General features: G+C 37.3%; 1 protein-coding gene across 1 annotated transcript in view; it reads left to right on the forward strand.

Moving 5' to 3' along the window:
* Positions 1–17,729, forward strand: part of LOC107098030 (liprin-beta-2-like) — a 128,060-nt gene that overhangs the window by 81,934 nt on the left and 28,397 nt on the right. The window contains exons 5-7 of the mRNA XM_015395456.1: positions 1,489–1,638; positions 10,738–10,950; positions 13,372–13,464. Coding sequence (XP_015250942.1) covers positions 1,489–1,638; positions 10,738–10,950; positions 13,372–13,464 — 456 coding nt within the window. The remainder of the gene's footprint in view (positions 1–1,488; positions 1,639–10,737; positions 10,951–13,371; positions 13,465–17,729) is intronic.

Consider the following 17,729-nt stretch of genomic DNA (forward strand, 5'->3'; position numbering starts at 1 on the left):
TACTCCAGAGTGTTGTTCAGCATGGGGGCGAGTAGAAAATGAAGGCTAATCATGTTTTGGGTGTACTATTCCTTTAACGCCTGTATCTGCTACTTATATGCCTGCTTTTTTTCTTTCTCACTGAAGAATGCCATAGCTGTGCTTGCTCTTCCCATTCTGCATGCAAACTGCAGCCTAAAACTTCGATACTTACTTTGGTCTCCCAGCAACCAGCACAGCCAAACCTGGACACTATTTGGAACAGTGGTTTCTCTTTCATTACTCTGAGCTCCTTTGTTTCAGTACAACATACTACTTCCTCTAACTGGATATTGGATGTCTGTACCCATTATGTGATGGTTGAAATTTAACCCATTATCAACCCCATGGAGAAGTGGTTAAAGTTTTTGATTAGAATGAAGGGAACAGCCCTGTTTTAAACCCAGTTGCACCAGAAAGGGCATCCAGTGTAAAAACTTTGCCAAGTCAGAAGTATAATTTTCCAAAGACAACAATAAAAATGTGTTGCCTGTTTCAATCCTGTTCTTGTAGTGGCTTTACAAAGAGAAAACAATCTTTGTATTCCATTGAACAAGACTATTCTGAGCATAAGTCATTTATTGATCATTGATCTAACAGAGTATTACACGTGCATTAGAAATGTCTAATATTAAAGACAGGATTTTATGTACATCTTTCTAAAATGTCTTCTGGCAAGACATTACACCCACATTCCACCTCATTTACTGATCACTCTGTGAACTGAAGGCGTACCCTTAATGGTGCGTTAATTAAAAACCATTCTATAAATTATTACAAAATGGAACTGGAAACTGCGTGTGGGGTAAATATATAAATATATTATTATTCAAGTTAGTCAGTCATGAGGATCTACTTGTTTTATACTCTTATCCGAATTGATATTAGGTTGTTCTGACCTAATCTTAAGAAGAAAAATATATATTTGAATGTCTACCTAATGAAAATGTAGACGTAAACAATCAGTGATTTCATACCAGAACTTCTATCCTAGTTACCAAAAGAAAAAGATGAGATTCAGAAGATCATCAGTGCATTGCTTCTCAAGTATGGATTATAAAAAAACAAGAAACAGAATCGGAAGTAAGTTGGATGAGGAATTGAAAGCTGAGTCATAAAACCAGAGAATTTTTTTATACTCAGAGGAGTTTACATCACTTATCTGCCTCTTTTTCAGACATGCTTTTTTCCCCTTCTATCGACCAATAAAGGACAGCGATATTAATAGTCTGCAGCTAGCCTGTGTGTTCACGAGAGCATGTATATTTAGCTTTGTGGGGTCTTTAGCTCCCCAGCCAGTGTTCTCTTACTGTGGGAAAAACATTGTGCTGAGTGGAGTTTCTCAATCCCTGCATGTAAGACTCAGCTATGTTTTGCATTTCTGGCTCCTGCAAAATCAACACCAGTGTTTCGCATTTAAATGTACAACTAAAGTCAAAAAGTACATTTTTTAATGTTGTTTATGTTCAGGAGCTGATGAGCAGGACTTCTCTGGAGACTCAGAAGCTGGATCTGATGGACGAAGTGTCCTACCTGAAACTGAAGCTGGTCACCATGGAGGAGACGCGAACCAACACAAACCCACAGGATGCCGCCGACACAAAGAACAACAAAGCTGAGGTATGGAATGTCAGCAAACTTATCCTGCTTTAGTCAAACGTATCTCCTAGAAACACATTATCTTATAAGTTCAATTAAGCAAAAATGATCGGCTTTTGAAAAAAACTTAAAAAAGATAAGCTGTTGCTCATTTTTTTTGAAAAGCCTTGACAAAGATTTTGACAATTTTCTCATGATGGTTTGTCTTTTCTTTAATTTTATGACTTCATTACTAATATTGCAGATATGTGTGGTATAGCTTTGGGGCATCGAGGCGTGCTTCATTTTAATGTATGTCATCTACTTATTATACTGTAGCGTTTTTTGGTTGCAGATCAAACTTCTGAGTCACCAGAGAAATCCAGCTTTGGGGAGATTGCAGCTGAATTAATTCTAAGCAGATTGCCAGAGTCAGTAATGCAAGAATGAGTGTCTTTCCACTGCAGGAGGTTTCTTTTTGAGACCGGAAGTGTTACTAGTCAAAGTTATCAAAAATTTAACTTGCTAAAAGTATGAATTGATTTTAAATTCCTTTCTGTTATTTGTTTTTAGCCCTTTTTGGATCGTTTGGTTTTCTGTTGTCCAGGAGGCAACTGCTGAAAGGAATCAAAGCTTCTATAATGTGTTAGAGAGTGTTTAATCCCCTTACGTCTCTGTGATACCCACCTGTTGGTTGATAAGTGATGGCCTCAGGAAGGAGGAGTGTGAAAATCAGGGCTTAATGTGAACAGAGTCTTTGTTTGTTATAGAAGTTTGGTGTTTTTCCGCCAGTTACAGTGGAGTGAAAGAAAAAGGATAAAAAAAAAGCAAAAATAGAAAAGTCACATCTGGAATCTACAGCTCTAAAGTCTACAGATTGGTTGTGTGTTTACAGTAATGGGCATTAACCCATACATGCTATATTTATTGTTTTATTTGATCTGTTTCGTTTTTATCGATTGGAATTATTATTGTTTTTCATTCGTTTCCTAAAATGTTGAAAAGTGGAACAAACTACTGGGCACTAATTTTATTTTATTTTTTTGCATTTCAATGGACTGTAATTATTCAGCGGCCTTATTGAAATGAACTTAACTTGGTTGGACTTTTATTTTTTTTTATAAGGTGCTTCTAAACCTTTTCCTTTTGGAGCCATCAACAAGCTCCTGGCTGCTGGGAATTTAACTCTCCTTTTTTATAGAAATAATTGTAAAAAGAAAACCTCTAAGTTTTTTATTTTGGCGCTACAACCTCATACGATTAAATGTTCTTAATACACGGGGATTATCTTTCCCTCGTTATCTATCAGTCAATGATATTGTTAATTCTTTCACTGTTTTTCTGTCATCTCCTTTATTTTTTTTTTTTAAGACTGACACACAAAGACTGTGTTCACAAATTACTATAATAAATATGCCAAATAACTCATAATTAGCTCTGAATGTCCAAAGCAAACATCCCCTATGAGGTCTGAAACATCTAGCTTATAATAAACTCTTTATCAAGGCAAGAATTAGCTCAGTTAAAACAACTGGATCAATTCACACATGACATTTGGTCGCCTTATCGCTGACAGTGTGTTGCAAATACTGTGATCGTAGACTCTGCTCAGTTCAAACTACATTAATTACTTCACACATCCAATAATGCTCTCCTCATTCAAACAAAAAAAAAATATATATATAGTATCAAAACACCAGAAATGCATTTAAAGTAGGTTTAAAACAATTGATTTGATTAATTGTTATTAATCGATTATTTAAATCATTAACTAATTTAGTAATCCAATAATAGTTATCTGTAGTGTAGAGACTCTGAAACATGCGTTTAACTGGCAGAACGACCCACTTAAGAGGAGTATTTGTACCAAAACTGTAGAAAAAATATAGAAACATTTTGCCTTAAGGATAAAAAAAATGTTTTTGTCTGTAAATAAGCTCTATACTGAACTCCTCAAATGGAAAACTTTTAGTCCCGCCTGGTTTAATTTGTTCAAAAGTCTTCTTTAGAGCAATCCGATTATTAATTGAATAGAAAAATAATCAACAAATTAATCAATTGACAAAAAAATTTTTAGTTGGAGCCCTAGTTTAATGGTCACATCACGTTATAGAATAAATTATTTTTAAAACTTAATTATTAGGGCTGAAAAAATGTATCATATTAATTATGATTAATCGATTATTGAAATTATCGTTAACTAATTCAGTAATAGATTAATCGTTAACTGGAATGTAGAGACTCTAAAACATGCATTAAGCAGGCAGAGCGACCCACTTAAGAGGAGTATTTGTACCAAAACTGTAGAAAAAATATAGAAACATTTTGCCTTTAGGATAAAAAAAAAATGTTTTTCTCTGTAAATAAGCTCTATACTGAACTCCTCTAGTGGAAAACTTTTAGTCTCACCTGGTTTGATTTGTTCAAAAATCTTCTTTAAGGAGCCTTTGGCAATCCGATAATTAATCTACAAAAAAATAATCAACAAATTAATCAATTGACCCTTATTGAATCCATTATTGAAATTATCATGAACTAATTCAGTAATAGATTAATTGTTAACTGGAGTATAGAGACTCTAAAACGTGGCTTTAAATGACAGAGTGACCCACTTAGACTAGTAATTATACCAAAATTATAAAAAAATATATATGTAAAGATTTTGCGTTTAAGATAAAAAATCTTTTATGTCGATCAATATGCTCCATCCAGAACTCCTCAAGTGGTAAAGAGTTAGTTTCACCTGGTTTGATTACACAAAAAGTCTTCTTCAAGGAACCTTTGACTATCCGATTGTTAGTTAATTAATCAAAAAATTTAATCGAAAGATTAATCGATTTGCAAAATAATCATTAGTTGCTGCCCTAAATGCGATATTGATACTTAGTTATTGTCCAACCTTACCTCATACCATTTATACAAAAAAAAGTAGAGTGCAATTCATAAAAAACTTTAGTTTTAGTAAATTAACTTACTAATAGTAAAACTTACTTTTTTACTACTACTGCTTTTCTGTACCAGTCAGACTTTTTACAGTGAGTTGGTAGAACTATTTCTGGTTAGATAAAAGATTGTATCCCATAATTTAGGAGATTATGACAGATGTTTTTAAACTTTATGACATCTAAACCGTCACAGCAGCTGCATTCGAACCTGTTGAGGTTTAATTTATAGAAAGTGAAGGTTGCGTGCAGTCAGCAGAGGTTCTGCTCAGGTTAGCAGGGAGTTTCTGCTCCACTGAAGGCAAAAACAATCCTATTAAGAACTTTGTGGGTCTCATATAATAATGCTCATATGATTCCACCCCGCCGTTATCTGTTGAGTCTTTATTTGTCTTGGCTGCTTTCTTTGTGTTCATTTTGTTCATCGTGACACTTGGCTGCTCCCCACTGGCTCAGCAGATCCTGAGACTGCTCCTGTGGCTCGCTCATGTGTGCCTTTGAGCATGACGATGTTTTTACTCTACAAGCTTGATGAAGCCTTTTAGATGCTCAGAGGCCAGTGATATGTGGATGGAAAGTGATAAGCATCAGTGATGGCAGACAGAGAGGATGTAGCAGCTAGTGGGGGAGGTAAAATGATTAAAACGGAAAAGGTCAGCATGGAAAACATGTTTGCCAAAGAAACCTGTCCTACAAGACAAGCTACCGTTAGCATAACATATATTTGCATTACAAATTATTTTGCATAAAAATGTCTGCAGTCTGATTCTGCAGTGAATCCCTGTAGGAATCAGAACTGTCATAACGTTTAATCATCTCTATCTCTTTCCTCTTGTCTGTCATCCTATTCTGGTAGATATTGAAATAGTTTTCAGACCTTTATCAGAAAATAAAAAACACTTTTTTTTAATGAGCACATAGAGTACTTAGATTGTTTTCGTGGTTTCTGTGTGATGTGTTCATGGCCATAGGAAGTGGGGATGCTAGGGGTGCTGCAGTACCTCCTATTGGAGAGAGGGAGATAAAAAAAAAAAAAGTTTTTTTTTTAAATACTTTACACAATTCATAAATTTCTTATTAATATTTGGGGAAATTATTTTGCCTTTTTTAAATTACTATTACGTGTATGTTGGTTTTTATTTAATTAATTTGAGGCCCAATCAACACAAGTTCACTGAAGTTACGTTGTCACGGCAACGTCGAGCAAGCTAGTGGTTGCTGAGTAGAGAGGTATCCCGCTTGTCGCAGCAGAGTAGTAAAGTTACAGAGTCTAATGACAGAAAGAGAAGGAAATATGGAGCAGAAGCGCATTTCGGTTTCGTCCTCTCAGAGCGCACCTCATCATTTGGCACCCTGCTGTCATATACACTGAACTGTACACTGAACTGTACTACTGACAATACAGTAGTGAATCTCAATCAGTTTAATTATTATTTTTTTCATTTTTATTGTATTAAGGCTATAGGCTCATAGGTATTTTGTCCAAAAAAAACAATAAAAATTTCACGGCACTCCCCCATTTAAAGGCACACTCTGCAACATTTTTCAGTTAATTAATGTGTTCCATAACGTTATGGATGATTAAATGAGTCATTTCAGGTTGAACAAAGGTATTCTCGGCCGCCCTGGTGGTCTGTAGGGGAAATACTGCACTTGCAATTGCAGGAGCACCGACCCGCACCCACAGGCTCAGAAGTCTTGCGAGAGTCAGTCTTGCTTTACGGCGAGAACTGCTACACGCCCCAGTTAAAAGCATTCTCGTTGCTAGCACAGTGGCGATCTTTGTGCAGTTATGCTACGTTCACGCAGCAAAAGCAGCAAAATTGCGTCTGCTGCTTCATTTTTGCTGCTTGTACCAGTTAGTTCTGACACGCGGCTGAAGCAGCTTTGCTGCTCTGGCTGCGCGGTGCAAAAGTGTGTCTGAGGCGCATTGGGCGGAGCTTCACTATCCTTTCTCTGCCTTGCAGCTATATTTGCTGTGATCAGTGGGAATAAAGTAGTTTTAATATGTGTTTAAGTGAGAAAATACACCTGAAAACGTAATCAGTGCAGTCAGTTCATTCAGATTATCATCCTGCCTTACAATATTTTTTCTGTCGGAGCCGCTCAGACCCCCACATACCAGCGGTGCGCCGACAGTATGGATCCCTTCATCAGCAGCGGTTCACCGCGGCAGCTGGTAGGTGTTTTTCATCTAAATAATCCAAACTGCATATTCTGCCGGCAGATTTCTGCATTTTAAGTTAATTTAGGCGTCAATAAACTGTTTAAGAGGAGTGATCATCAGCGCTGTGTCTCTCTCCCTGCGTTAAACGCACCCGACGCGCTGCTGCAGCCGCTCAGACGTGCTGCGCCTGCAGCTCAAAACGCGCTGCGGGACCTTTTGCTGCGCCTTGACGCGCGTCAACCATTGACTTTGCATGTAAACTCGCTGCTTCTGTCGCGCCAGCTACGTCCAGTGTGAACGCAGCATTAGTCATTCGCTGCGTTCGCCTGTCTGCTAAGCTCAAAACAACCGATCCTGGCTTGACGGAGAAACCAGGAGAACAGCTGAGCATATTTACGACAGTGCACTTTTACTTTCGCCCTCTGGGGGGAGCCTCACTGGAAAATCAACACCGGTTGCATAGTGTACCTTTAAAAGTACTTCCTGGATACGCTTGTATTTAGAGGAATAGATTGTTAGCTTGGCCAGTGAGCGTTTCAGGGACGTCACTGACCAGACTGATGATGTGTTCATCCACTGATGAAAGGGAAAAGATTTTTGTTGGTTACGAGTATTTTTTTGCTTGTTGGAAAGTTTGATTTTATTTTGTATAGAAGTTCACGAATGAGGGGAAGATGGACCGGGAGATCGTTAGGCGGATTGGTGCAGCGTCTGTTGTGAAGTGTGCCCTGTACTGGTCTGTTGTGATGAAGAGAGAGCTGAGTCAAAAAGCAAAGCTTTCGATTTACCGGTCGATCTACGTTCCTACCCTCATCTATGGTCATGAGCTTTGGGCCATGACTGAAAGAACGAGATCCCGGATACAAGAAGCTGAAATGAGTTTTCTCCGTAGTGTGTCTGGCCTCTCCCTTAGAGATAGTGTGAGGATCTCAGTAATCCGAGGAGGACTCAGAGTGGAGCCACTGCTCCTCCATGTCAAGAGGAGCCAGTTGAGGTGGCTCGGGCATCTGATTAGGATGCCTCCTGGACGTCTCCCTGGTGTGGTGTTCCTAGCACGTCCCGGGAGGAGGCCCAGGGGGAGACCCAGGACACGCTGGAGGGACTATGTTTCTCAGTTGGCCAGGGAGCACCTTGGGGTTCCCCCGGAGAACCTGGCCCAAGCGTGGGCCTCCCTACTGAAGCTGAAGAAGATGGATGGATGGATTGGATGTATAGACGTTATTTAAATTGAAAGTCAGTAGCTGCCACACAGACGCAGACAAAAAAAATTAGAAAGACACAGTATTTGATTTTTTTTTTTTTTTTTTTTTAGAGAATAACCATTCAATTATTTAAAGGCTGATGCTGAAAATATTTTGACATCAATCAGTAATGTCCTGCTGATAAATGTTCTCCACTTGCATTGCAAAATGGGCACAGTGATTAAGAAATATTAAACTATTCTAAATTTAAACAAAAACTAACATTTATGATGGTTAATGGAAGGAATCTCAGGTAAGCGCTTCATCTGATCTCCAGGCATCGCTGCTGGATGCGCTAATGAATTGGCCAAAGCGTGCATGGATCAGCTGATGCAGATACAAGAAAAATATCGACCAGCCAATAAATCGGTCTCTAGATTTTTTTTAAATCGGTTTTAACTCTCATCATTATTAAAGAAATAACTTACCGTACAAATACACACAGACCTGCCCCCTGCACAGACAAAATGGAAACTGTATAGTATAGATTGTAGATGGCTTACTTGTGCACTGTGAATCAGAGGTGTGCAGCCAAACACAGCTGATGTGTGATGTAAAATGTTAAATTTAATACAGGCTGTTTGAAGCACATCATTTGCTACCAGTCTGTTTTACCTTCAATCATTTGTGAAAAATGATCAAATATCTTCTGAAAATGGTGCACAGGTAAAAGACGTTTTCTCAAACATAGTACAAGAGAATGTTAAACTATGCATCTGGAAGTTTGTGGTATTACAATAATTGAAATTTCTGCTCCTTTCATATCTTGATAGAGCAGAGATAGTGATGGAGTCACCAGGGTTCTCATTTATAAAGCTTGTGAACAAACAAAACCGCCTTCATGCAAATGTTGTGATCTATTAAAATCAAACTTGGCGTGAAAATGTGCAGCATTCATGGCTGAATGTGGGCATGTAGAGAGCTAAAGGTTCGATCCTTGGAGGCAAACTTTGAGGTAGAGCTCTGATCTATAAAGGAGAGGTGTTTGGTTTTATTTGTGTGCATGGTTTTATAAACCAGGACGTTTTTGCCATACTCCTTTCTGTACGTGCCCTTTTTTGCTCTATACAGATGGGAGCACTTGTGTGCATTTTGTCATTAAAGGCGGCGTTGTATGTTGTGTGCGTGCTCGGTAACAGCTGCCAGGCTCCAGTGAGCTGTCAGGAGGAATGATGGGTATCCGTTCTGAGCATTCCTGGGGGTAAAACACTTTCACCTCAGGAAACCACACCAGCACAAAAGACAAACTTGCTGCCGACTGTCGAAGGCCTGGGAATGAGGCGCTGTGTTTGATGCTGCATTTTCCAGGTTAAGCAAACAGGCTGCTAAAAGACTTCACATGATTTGTATAGAAGAACAACTATGTACCTAACTGCTTCTGTATTCATCTCTCAATGCCTGTCTTGATCTAGTCTCACAGAGCTCGCTTGATGATCTTAACTTTGCAGGAAAAGGTTTGCTCCAAGCAGATAAATTTCCCTTTTAGACTGTAGGGTTTGCAATGTTAATTTTTAAATGTGCCCTTTTAACTTATAAATAAATTTTTTTCCCCCATTTTTATGGAATTAATTGCCTTTATTTATGAGGAGGCATTTATTTATTGTGTGCTTGACCTGCTCCACCACCGTGTCTCACACTATCATCGATATCTCGCACAAACAAACACTCTTGTTAAGGTTTTGATACTTCATTACTATTTATTATTTTATCAGTTCTGTTTTGAAGTTATATTTAACTGTTTAATGTGTACAAATAAGCTATTATGAAAGAAAGGAGCAAGAAAAGGAAAATTTGTATAATCTACCGCTTCTCATAAGATCTGTTTGTTAAAACATAGACATAAATTAAGCAGTCGTATACTTAGGCCTACCTCCTTAAAACCAAGCATGCAATAAAACAGTCCTTCCTTATTATATCATTATCCACTGATTTAATGTCTCTGTATCTTAATAGCAAATTATATTTGATTAATCTCTTAAAAATAAATGTTGAGCTAATTCACGGAATTCCATCAATTTTAAGTTTAGGAATAATTGCTTTGTTGGTTCTTTGTTCATTTTTTCTATTTATAAAAGACAAGATTAAGTTCTTCTATTTACTTTTTGCCTTTTTTTTTTGGCCAATAACTGATTAATTTCAGAAAAACATATTTTTAGCTATTGCCCTCCTTAACTGTTGACAAATAATCTAGTCTCAATGGATAAATAAGTACGGTATTAGAAATAACTTAAGCTGACTGAAACTTTTTTTAATATCATATCGTTTTTCAATAAATGTCCATAGTTTAAATATTAAATATTTCCTAATCTCTACCCTTAACTTATACTATTTGCACTTTAGTTAAAGTTTTTTTTTTTTTCCAGCTCAACATTTAATCCTTAAAGACTTATTTCAGTAAGAGCACAGCAACAGCATCCTGCATAGCGAAAAATAATTCCAGTGTCAAATAATTGGAAAAAAATAAAAACATGCAATAGAATTTTTCTCTCATAAAGGTAAAACACAGCTGAATATAATGAAGTATATATATAAAAAAAAATACATTTAATATAAAATTTAATTTTCTCCACTTACTTAAAAATGAAAAAGCCTAGAGAGCTGTGCTAAATCTAAAATTATTTTTGTATACACTTATGTGTACAAAAAGCAGAATACAGCTGCATCACTAAGTCTAGTGGTTTGGTTTTTGATGTTTTTATAATCTCTTTATAGTATTGATTTATTTCTCCTTAATCTTCCATCCATCTCTCCATTTGACATGGTCTCTAATTTTTTCCTCCATCCCTGCCAGTGTGTGGTAAATCTCATCAGTGAGCTCCAGGAGCAGATGTGCAAGTTTCATGAAGAGATCAGCACTCGCATCCAGGAGAAACGAGCCCTCGAGGAGAAGGAAGCCCAGCAGGGGGACCTGGGTGGCGGCCCGGCTCAGGGCTGCGACCCTAATGCCGGGTCCAACCCGAGCGGCGCTTCGCTGAAACGCAGTGGAGAGAGACATACTGTGCCTGTACGGAAACTGATGGTGGATGAACTCCTCTTACGATACGTCCACCATCCTTCCTTCTCTTCTTCTCTCCCCTTTTAACCAGTCCACAAACCCCCTGCTGGTATTTGGAGTGTTCCACAGAATCAAACTAACAACCTCTCTTTTGTGTGTGTGTTTGGATTCTCTACAGTTTGTTTCTTGCAGGATGTTGGGGTGATGCTCTGCTGGAAGCATTTCATTTTCCAAATGCAATCACTCATTTGAGGAGCCAAATCATTAGGGGTTTTAAAATGGGGACATTTGCAGCACCCACCACAAACACTGGTATTCTTGGTCAAAATGTGTCAAATACAAAAAATTATTTATTGAAGAAGCATAATATCAGACTTGAATTTCTTTAATCAGGGAGCAAGGAACTTTTTTCAAAAATGTGCATTTTGTCCACATAATGACTTGTTCTACAGTGCATAAAAGGTACTTTGATGCAACTCTCTAGTATCTTTCAGATAGTTATTAAAAACTTGCTGTGTCCTCCTGAATAAAACTATGATGTTAAAGCATCATATTAACCACTGGTTAAAAGCTTTAGCTACAATTAGGTCCTGTTCTTCAGATATTCCAAGAAGGGTTCACTAAACTGCACTTAGAATTTTGTTTTAGCACGTGCAATAAGTTGCCGTGATTTTGGTGATCTACAGAACTTGCTGCACAAATATTAAGTTGAACAACCCTATTTGGTTTTGCCTGTTAAAAGGATCAGATGTGTGCAGTTTACTTTCAGTTTCAGAGTAGCTGTAAAAGAAGGATGAGCTTCTAAGCCATGGAGATGGAGGTAATAATGATGAGAATTATTTAGAAAATTATAATTATGATAGGTAATAATATTTATTGAGCACTTGACATAGGTAGATTATCTCTAAATGCTACAAAAAAATTTAAGATAAATAAGAACACTCAGGTTATATATAAAAAATGGAAATATCGTAAAACATAAAGTTTTCTTTAACTGAAGGAGGACAAAGAAAACTGCATGTCTCTTTAACAGTAAATACAGCAGACTTGTAAATGTGCACAAGTGCAATAAAGCTGTGACACGCGTAGCCCATGCATGCCGCTTTGCTGCACTTGCGTCCTGTTACGCTCCCGCGTATTTACTCCTTTTGCAGGCTCTTCTGATGTTTTTCTTTTCTTTTTTTTTTTAAGTATGCCACGTTAATGGAACTCTCTCATTTTCTTTGTTTTGGTTTAATATCATAAACATTGCCTGCAGTTTTCTTTATTAATATTATATTATTAGTTTTATTTCTGAGATTCCAAATGTGTTTTACAGAATCTCTCCATCGTCTGTTTGCTTGTCAGTTTCTTCCTGACAGAAGTACAAAAAAAGGCATTTGAATTTCAGTTGCAGTTTTCAGCTTTCTTATTCAGAAAATATTCTGATAACTGGGAGGTTATGTGGATAATCTATAATGTTTTGGGTCTGATTCTTTCCCAAACTTTATAGAAACTGGGTTGGAATTCATGGCCTCATTGGTTTATTTTCTATTTAAGCTTCCAACCAATTTATGAAATAAAAATCTGTTGGAATGAAAAAATGTTCAAACCAATGATAAGATGTTAAGCCAGATTAGAACATAGCATTTACAGCATGTAGAAATAAAGATGCTATGAATGGAATAGCTTTACTGATTGAATACATGTTATTTAAAATAAGGTTGGATATGTTGCCATGAAAGACTACGCTTCTGCAGTAAAAACAAAAAAAGCAAAACATAAATTGGATTCCCTTGCTGCATGTTTTGACCATGGTTGCCAATATGTCTAAAGGATGCTCTAACTCTTTGAGGCTAGATCCTCAGGAATCTTTTTCTGCTTTTAAACTGGAAATACCAGAAACATTTGGAAGATTTTTTTTAAATGAATTTCTCTTCGCCTCTTCAAATCAGTGTTTTGGGGTCAATGTTGTGGTTTTTATTGGATTTGATCTGGTTTGTTTGCATGATGATCATTATTCTGGTTACTAACAAAGTTTATGTCTGCTTCCTCCTACTTTGACCAGGTGGATGGGTCATATAACAATAATTATACATTTTCAAGGTTCCCCTCGTACAGCGTCTGCTGGCAGACGTGCCACCTGGACGCCTTCCAGTCATGTTTTATGGGTTTATGCTTTCCCTGGCTGCTGATAACCGCACGCTGTGGTGTCTGTTTCAGGAGGATTATGTTTTCCCCATATTAACCAGAGCACTCTCCAGCCCTGGAGAACTCTTATAACCGGACTGAACATTAGTCTGATCTTTACATATGATCCAGTTCATATGTTGGCATGTATCCAACCCAACACTGTTGATGAGAAACTGCTGCTCATTGTGGGACCTAAAGAAAACATGCATCATTTTGTAGATCTTACTGTTAAGCCTGATGCATGTGTTTTGTCTGCAGGATTTGCTTCAAGAAATCAAACATCTGACAAGCAAAGTGCAGGAGCTGGAGGGAGAAAAGAGCCTGTATGAAAGGAAGCTCAGAGCCACCAAGGTACATGGAGTGAATTAGCTCTGCTCGCGCCTGGATGCACATGTCATCGGTTGTGTTTTACCAGGAACAGCTGCAGAAAAAGAAACAGATGTTCTCTGTCCGCTCTTTCTGATGCTGGCTGTGAGTCTTTTATGGGCTCATTATATCATATCTTTATCAGAGATCACAGAGGAGGCTAATGTAGGCTGAAGTAAACTGTGAAAGTGTTGAAGGAGAGAAATTTCCAAAGAACAAACGGCACACAGGATGTTTCTGTCCTGCAAATAAACATTTAGACATGAGTTTTGTAAGCGTTAGATTGGATTTTTTTTCCTTTCCTCTGGTCTATATATTGTTTATTTATTAACATCTTAAGGCATACACATAGTTATACTTTTTTATGTTTAAATGGATCTGAGCATGAATTCCTAATTTTTAATTCAGGGTGGAAATGCTTAATTTTTTGAAATGGATGATAATTGGAACATTTCAATCGAAAATGCGTTAAAAGTAACCTCATGGTAAAACCTTTCCTCTAGAGAAGATATAAGAAACATTTTAAATGTAAATTAACATCATTAACACAGCAGATTTTGCAACATTTGTACATTTTTTTCTTAAAAGCTTTTCACAATGAATGATTTTGAAACTAATTTGGGAAAGTTTCAGCTTAGTTTACTAAATATACATGGTCTGATTTTGCAGACAAGTGATGGGTAGATGTATAATTTGTTTGGAAATGAGCACAGGGCATACAGTGATTACATCATGTCACGCTGTAGATGCAGAAGACATTGACTCGATAAAGTTTGATTTGGTGTTACTGTGATTTAAAGGGATCCTAAGCTAGTTATAAATGTTGCCCTAAATATGTTGGATTACTCCTATTACTGCAAAAATTGCAATTTATGATAAATGAAAAATATTATTACTCTAAAAATTCTGCATCGTTTTTTTTTTTTTAATGTTTCACTCATTGAGGTCGCCATTTTTCAGCAGTGCAATGCATGCTGGGTTGATGATGCGTTAGGTCTGATTTTCCTGGAACCTATAGAGTAAAAACAGGAAGGCTAACATTAGTCTTTTTTTAACTTAATGTGTTTGACGGGTGTTAATGCAGACAATACTACATTGCTTCATTTGTTTTTTTTTTTCATGAACCGTTAAATGTAAGATAGCTGTTAAAATAAACAAATGTGATTGGCTTGTGATCTACGGTCTACTATTAGCCAGAGCTAACACCAACATGAAAAAAACAATCGAATCGGAACGTAATGAACGACTATTTAAATTGACAGCGAAGCATAATTCAGTAACTCATTGTTCTTATATCAGAGAAAATGTTTTGATCCTGATGCTAACTTTAAAAAGCCTCAGTTAGCAACTGGAGCGCTTTGTAGCATAGCTCTCCGTCGGAGTTAGTATCTAGTAGCAACAGCCGCACAAACACTAGCTGCTTTCTCCGACTTCTCTCTTCCGTTTGGTCGTACTCATTTCATTCATCAAATTCAACACTTTCCAGTTAAAACTTTGACGTTACTCTTCGATGTTTTGGCTGGATGGAACTAGCGCTACAGAACCTAGCATATTTCATTTCCACGTCATTTAATGCGTTGCAGGGTAAACAACTTGGGGATGTCCGTGTGACAATATTTTTATTACATTTATAAATATATTCGATAATTTAACCCCTCCCCTTGGGGAGCAGTGGGCTGCCATTGTGCGATGCCTGGGGAGCAGTCTGGGGTTAAGGGTCTTGCTCAGGGACCCAGGGTGGGACCCAAGCGCTGGAGTCCTCCGGGACCAAACGTAATGCTCTAATAGGGTTGCCAACCATACCTTGAAAAAAGTAATCGTTCCGTATTTAGAAAAATAAATACCTGTCCCGTTTTTAGTGGAAAAGGACGCACTTTCTCCCGTATTACCGTGAGAGTAAGAAAAATAGTCAGTAAAAAGCTAATGGAAAATGAACAACAAGGGCACATTAGATACAAGACTTACGGTAAACTTGTTCCCGGCCCCTGTCCTGCATGGTGACCAATGAGCTGACGGCATATACGTATGTATCGATCCAGAATCCCCTTATCCTCAAAATTATTTTTTTTCTGTTTTACAACTGTAGCCTACATTCTTTGCATTTAAGGCATAAATATGTTTACAAGTTTGCACAAGTTTGCTGTTGCACCAAAAATGTGCACTTAATATTCATTTTTACAGTTTGAAGTCAAGCAGGACAAGCTTATGTTTAAGATACTTATTTTATTCAGCAAAGTTTATTTTGTAATAAAGTGAATTGCTGGATAATAATTTGTTTTCCATGTGTTTATCTTATTCACAAATATGCATCTAATTCAATCAAAGGCAATCGGGTCAAAGGTGTCCCTTTTTTTTTTTTTAGGGAGTTGGCAACCCTGTGCTCTAACCACTAGGACATCGCTCCCCAAAAAACTAAACAGCTATACAGTATTTTTATGATATTTACATCAGAAATGGATGTTTCTGAAATAAGATCTATTGGGACAAATAATCCTGGATCCCTTTATAATGGGAAGTTATGGCAGGGATTCATTCTAGTATCCATATTTAAAGCCTGATACGACCAAAGGGCTGAAATGAATTCACAAAATGTTTTTATCACATTTTGTAAAAAGCATAAGCATCAAATTAAACTTAAAAAAAAGAAAAAATTAAAATGTACTGAGAACTCTGCATACATTGTTATGGAATAGGGAACATTTGATCCATTGATCCAATGGAGAATGTCATTTTAATCATTTTAGGAATACTTATCATTTTGACTGACTCTTGGATGCCTAATAACTGCCTCTAATAAAGAAAGCTGGTAACAATGTCCGCTCTTTGCAAACAAATTATTTCCATTCATCACAGGTTATCATTTGTTTAAATCTAATGAATGATTCATATTTTCTAACACTTTTTTTAGTAAATGGTTTTGCTGTTGAACAGAGAAATTAAGAACTAAACAGTCTAACATTTTGCTTTTCTGCGCTCACAGTGCTCCCTTCCTTTTTTCACTCTTTCCTCTTTTCTCCTTTATTAACTCCTTTCTGTAATTTGCTCCCCCCCCCCACCTGTGAACCCCCTCTTCCTGTTGTCCTCTCTCTAGCTCTCCATCTCTTACTCTCTCCATGTGTGTTACCAGTCGCTCATGACCCAGCTGTCCAGCCTCAAGCTGACTGTGGAGCACACACAGCTGGAGAAGCAGCACTGGGAGGAGCGCTGGCGCAGCGCACAGGTGCCTCCTCTTCCTCCTGCTCTTCGCTCTCCTTGCCTCTTTCAGTTTTTTTTGTCCTAATGAGATGCCTGCCTCTTCTTTTCAAGCTCGTCTCCAACGTTGCGCTTTGTGTTTCTTCCTATTGGATATTAAGATAACTTGGAGTTTGTCAAGATAGATTGAAAAATTAAGGCATATTTTATTTTTTGAATTCTTCAGCTTGAAGTTAGTGTGTATTCGCTTTGATGTTCGGAAGCAGACCCTTAAAATCAATTGACCTCTCTTTCTTTTAGTCGGCCTTTTTTGTGCAAGTCTGCATGGACCATGTTGCTGCTTATGATGCTAATATCATTGCATAAGCTGTATTTGTGTGAGACGAGATGTTTTATTTCTGTTCTGTCAAGTAAATAACTTTGTGGCGGCTCTGATTCTTTTATTTTCTGAAACCTTTTAATTATGTCATATTACTTTAGTCCCCTTTTAACAAGCTGATAAAAAGTATCGCTTAGTGCACTTAGTTCAAACATAAATAACTATGACCTGGTGGTTGTAAAATTAACATGTAGGCCCTTTGCATTACACTGTGATTTTGGCTGCTTCCTCCATCATTGTAGACTTCTATTATAGGCATTAAGGTTGCTTTTGAAAAGCAGCTTTAGGAGGCATTAAACTAAATTGCAAAGCAGGCCAGGAAAAGCACACAAGCCTGCGCATCAACCCATCTTTTGACACCTGTTTTATGAAGCTTAACAAAGAGCTGCTCCTTTTAAGACTGTTTGCTATCAGGCACAGGAATGCACTTGTTTAAAAGGTTGAATTGGTAAAAATGATCTATTTTAGGATTTTCCATTGGGAACATCATATTGTGAAAACGATTAGGTTAAAAGCTCTGTTTTTGGTCCTACTGTACTTCCAAACCTTTAACAGCGAACACCAAGGGCGTAGGAATATGTTTACTATTGGGGGTGACACATGTCGGAAATCTGAGATTCGTATTCAACAGAAACATATCTTAAGTACGCTACTTAAAAAAAAGGCTATTTAATCTTTT

This window comes from Cyprinodon variegatus, unplaced genomic scaffold (genome assembly GCF_000732505.1).
Source record: "Cyprinodon variegatus isolate N-32 unplaced genomic scaffold, C_variegatus-1.0 Scaffold741, whole genome shotgun sequence".
Lineage (NCBI taxonomy): Eukaryota > Metazoa > Chordata > Actinopteri > Cyprinodontiformes > Cyprinodontidae > Cyprinodon > Cyprinodon variegatus.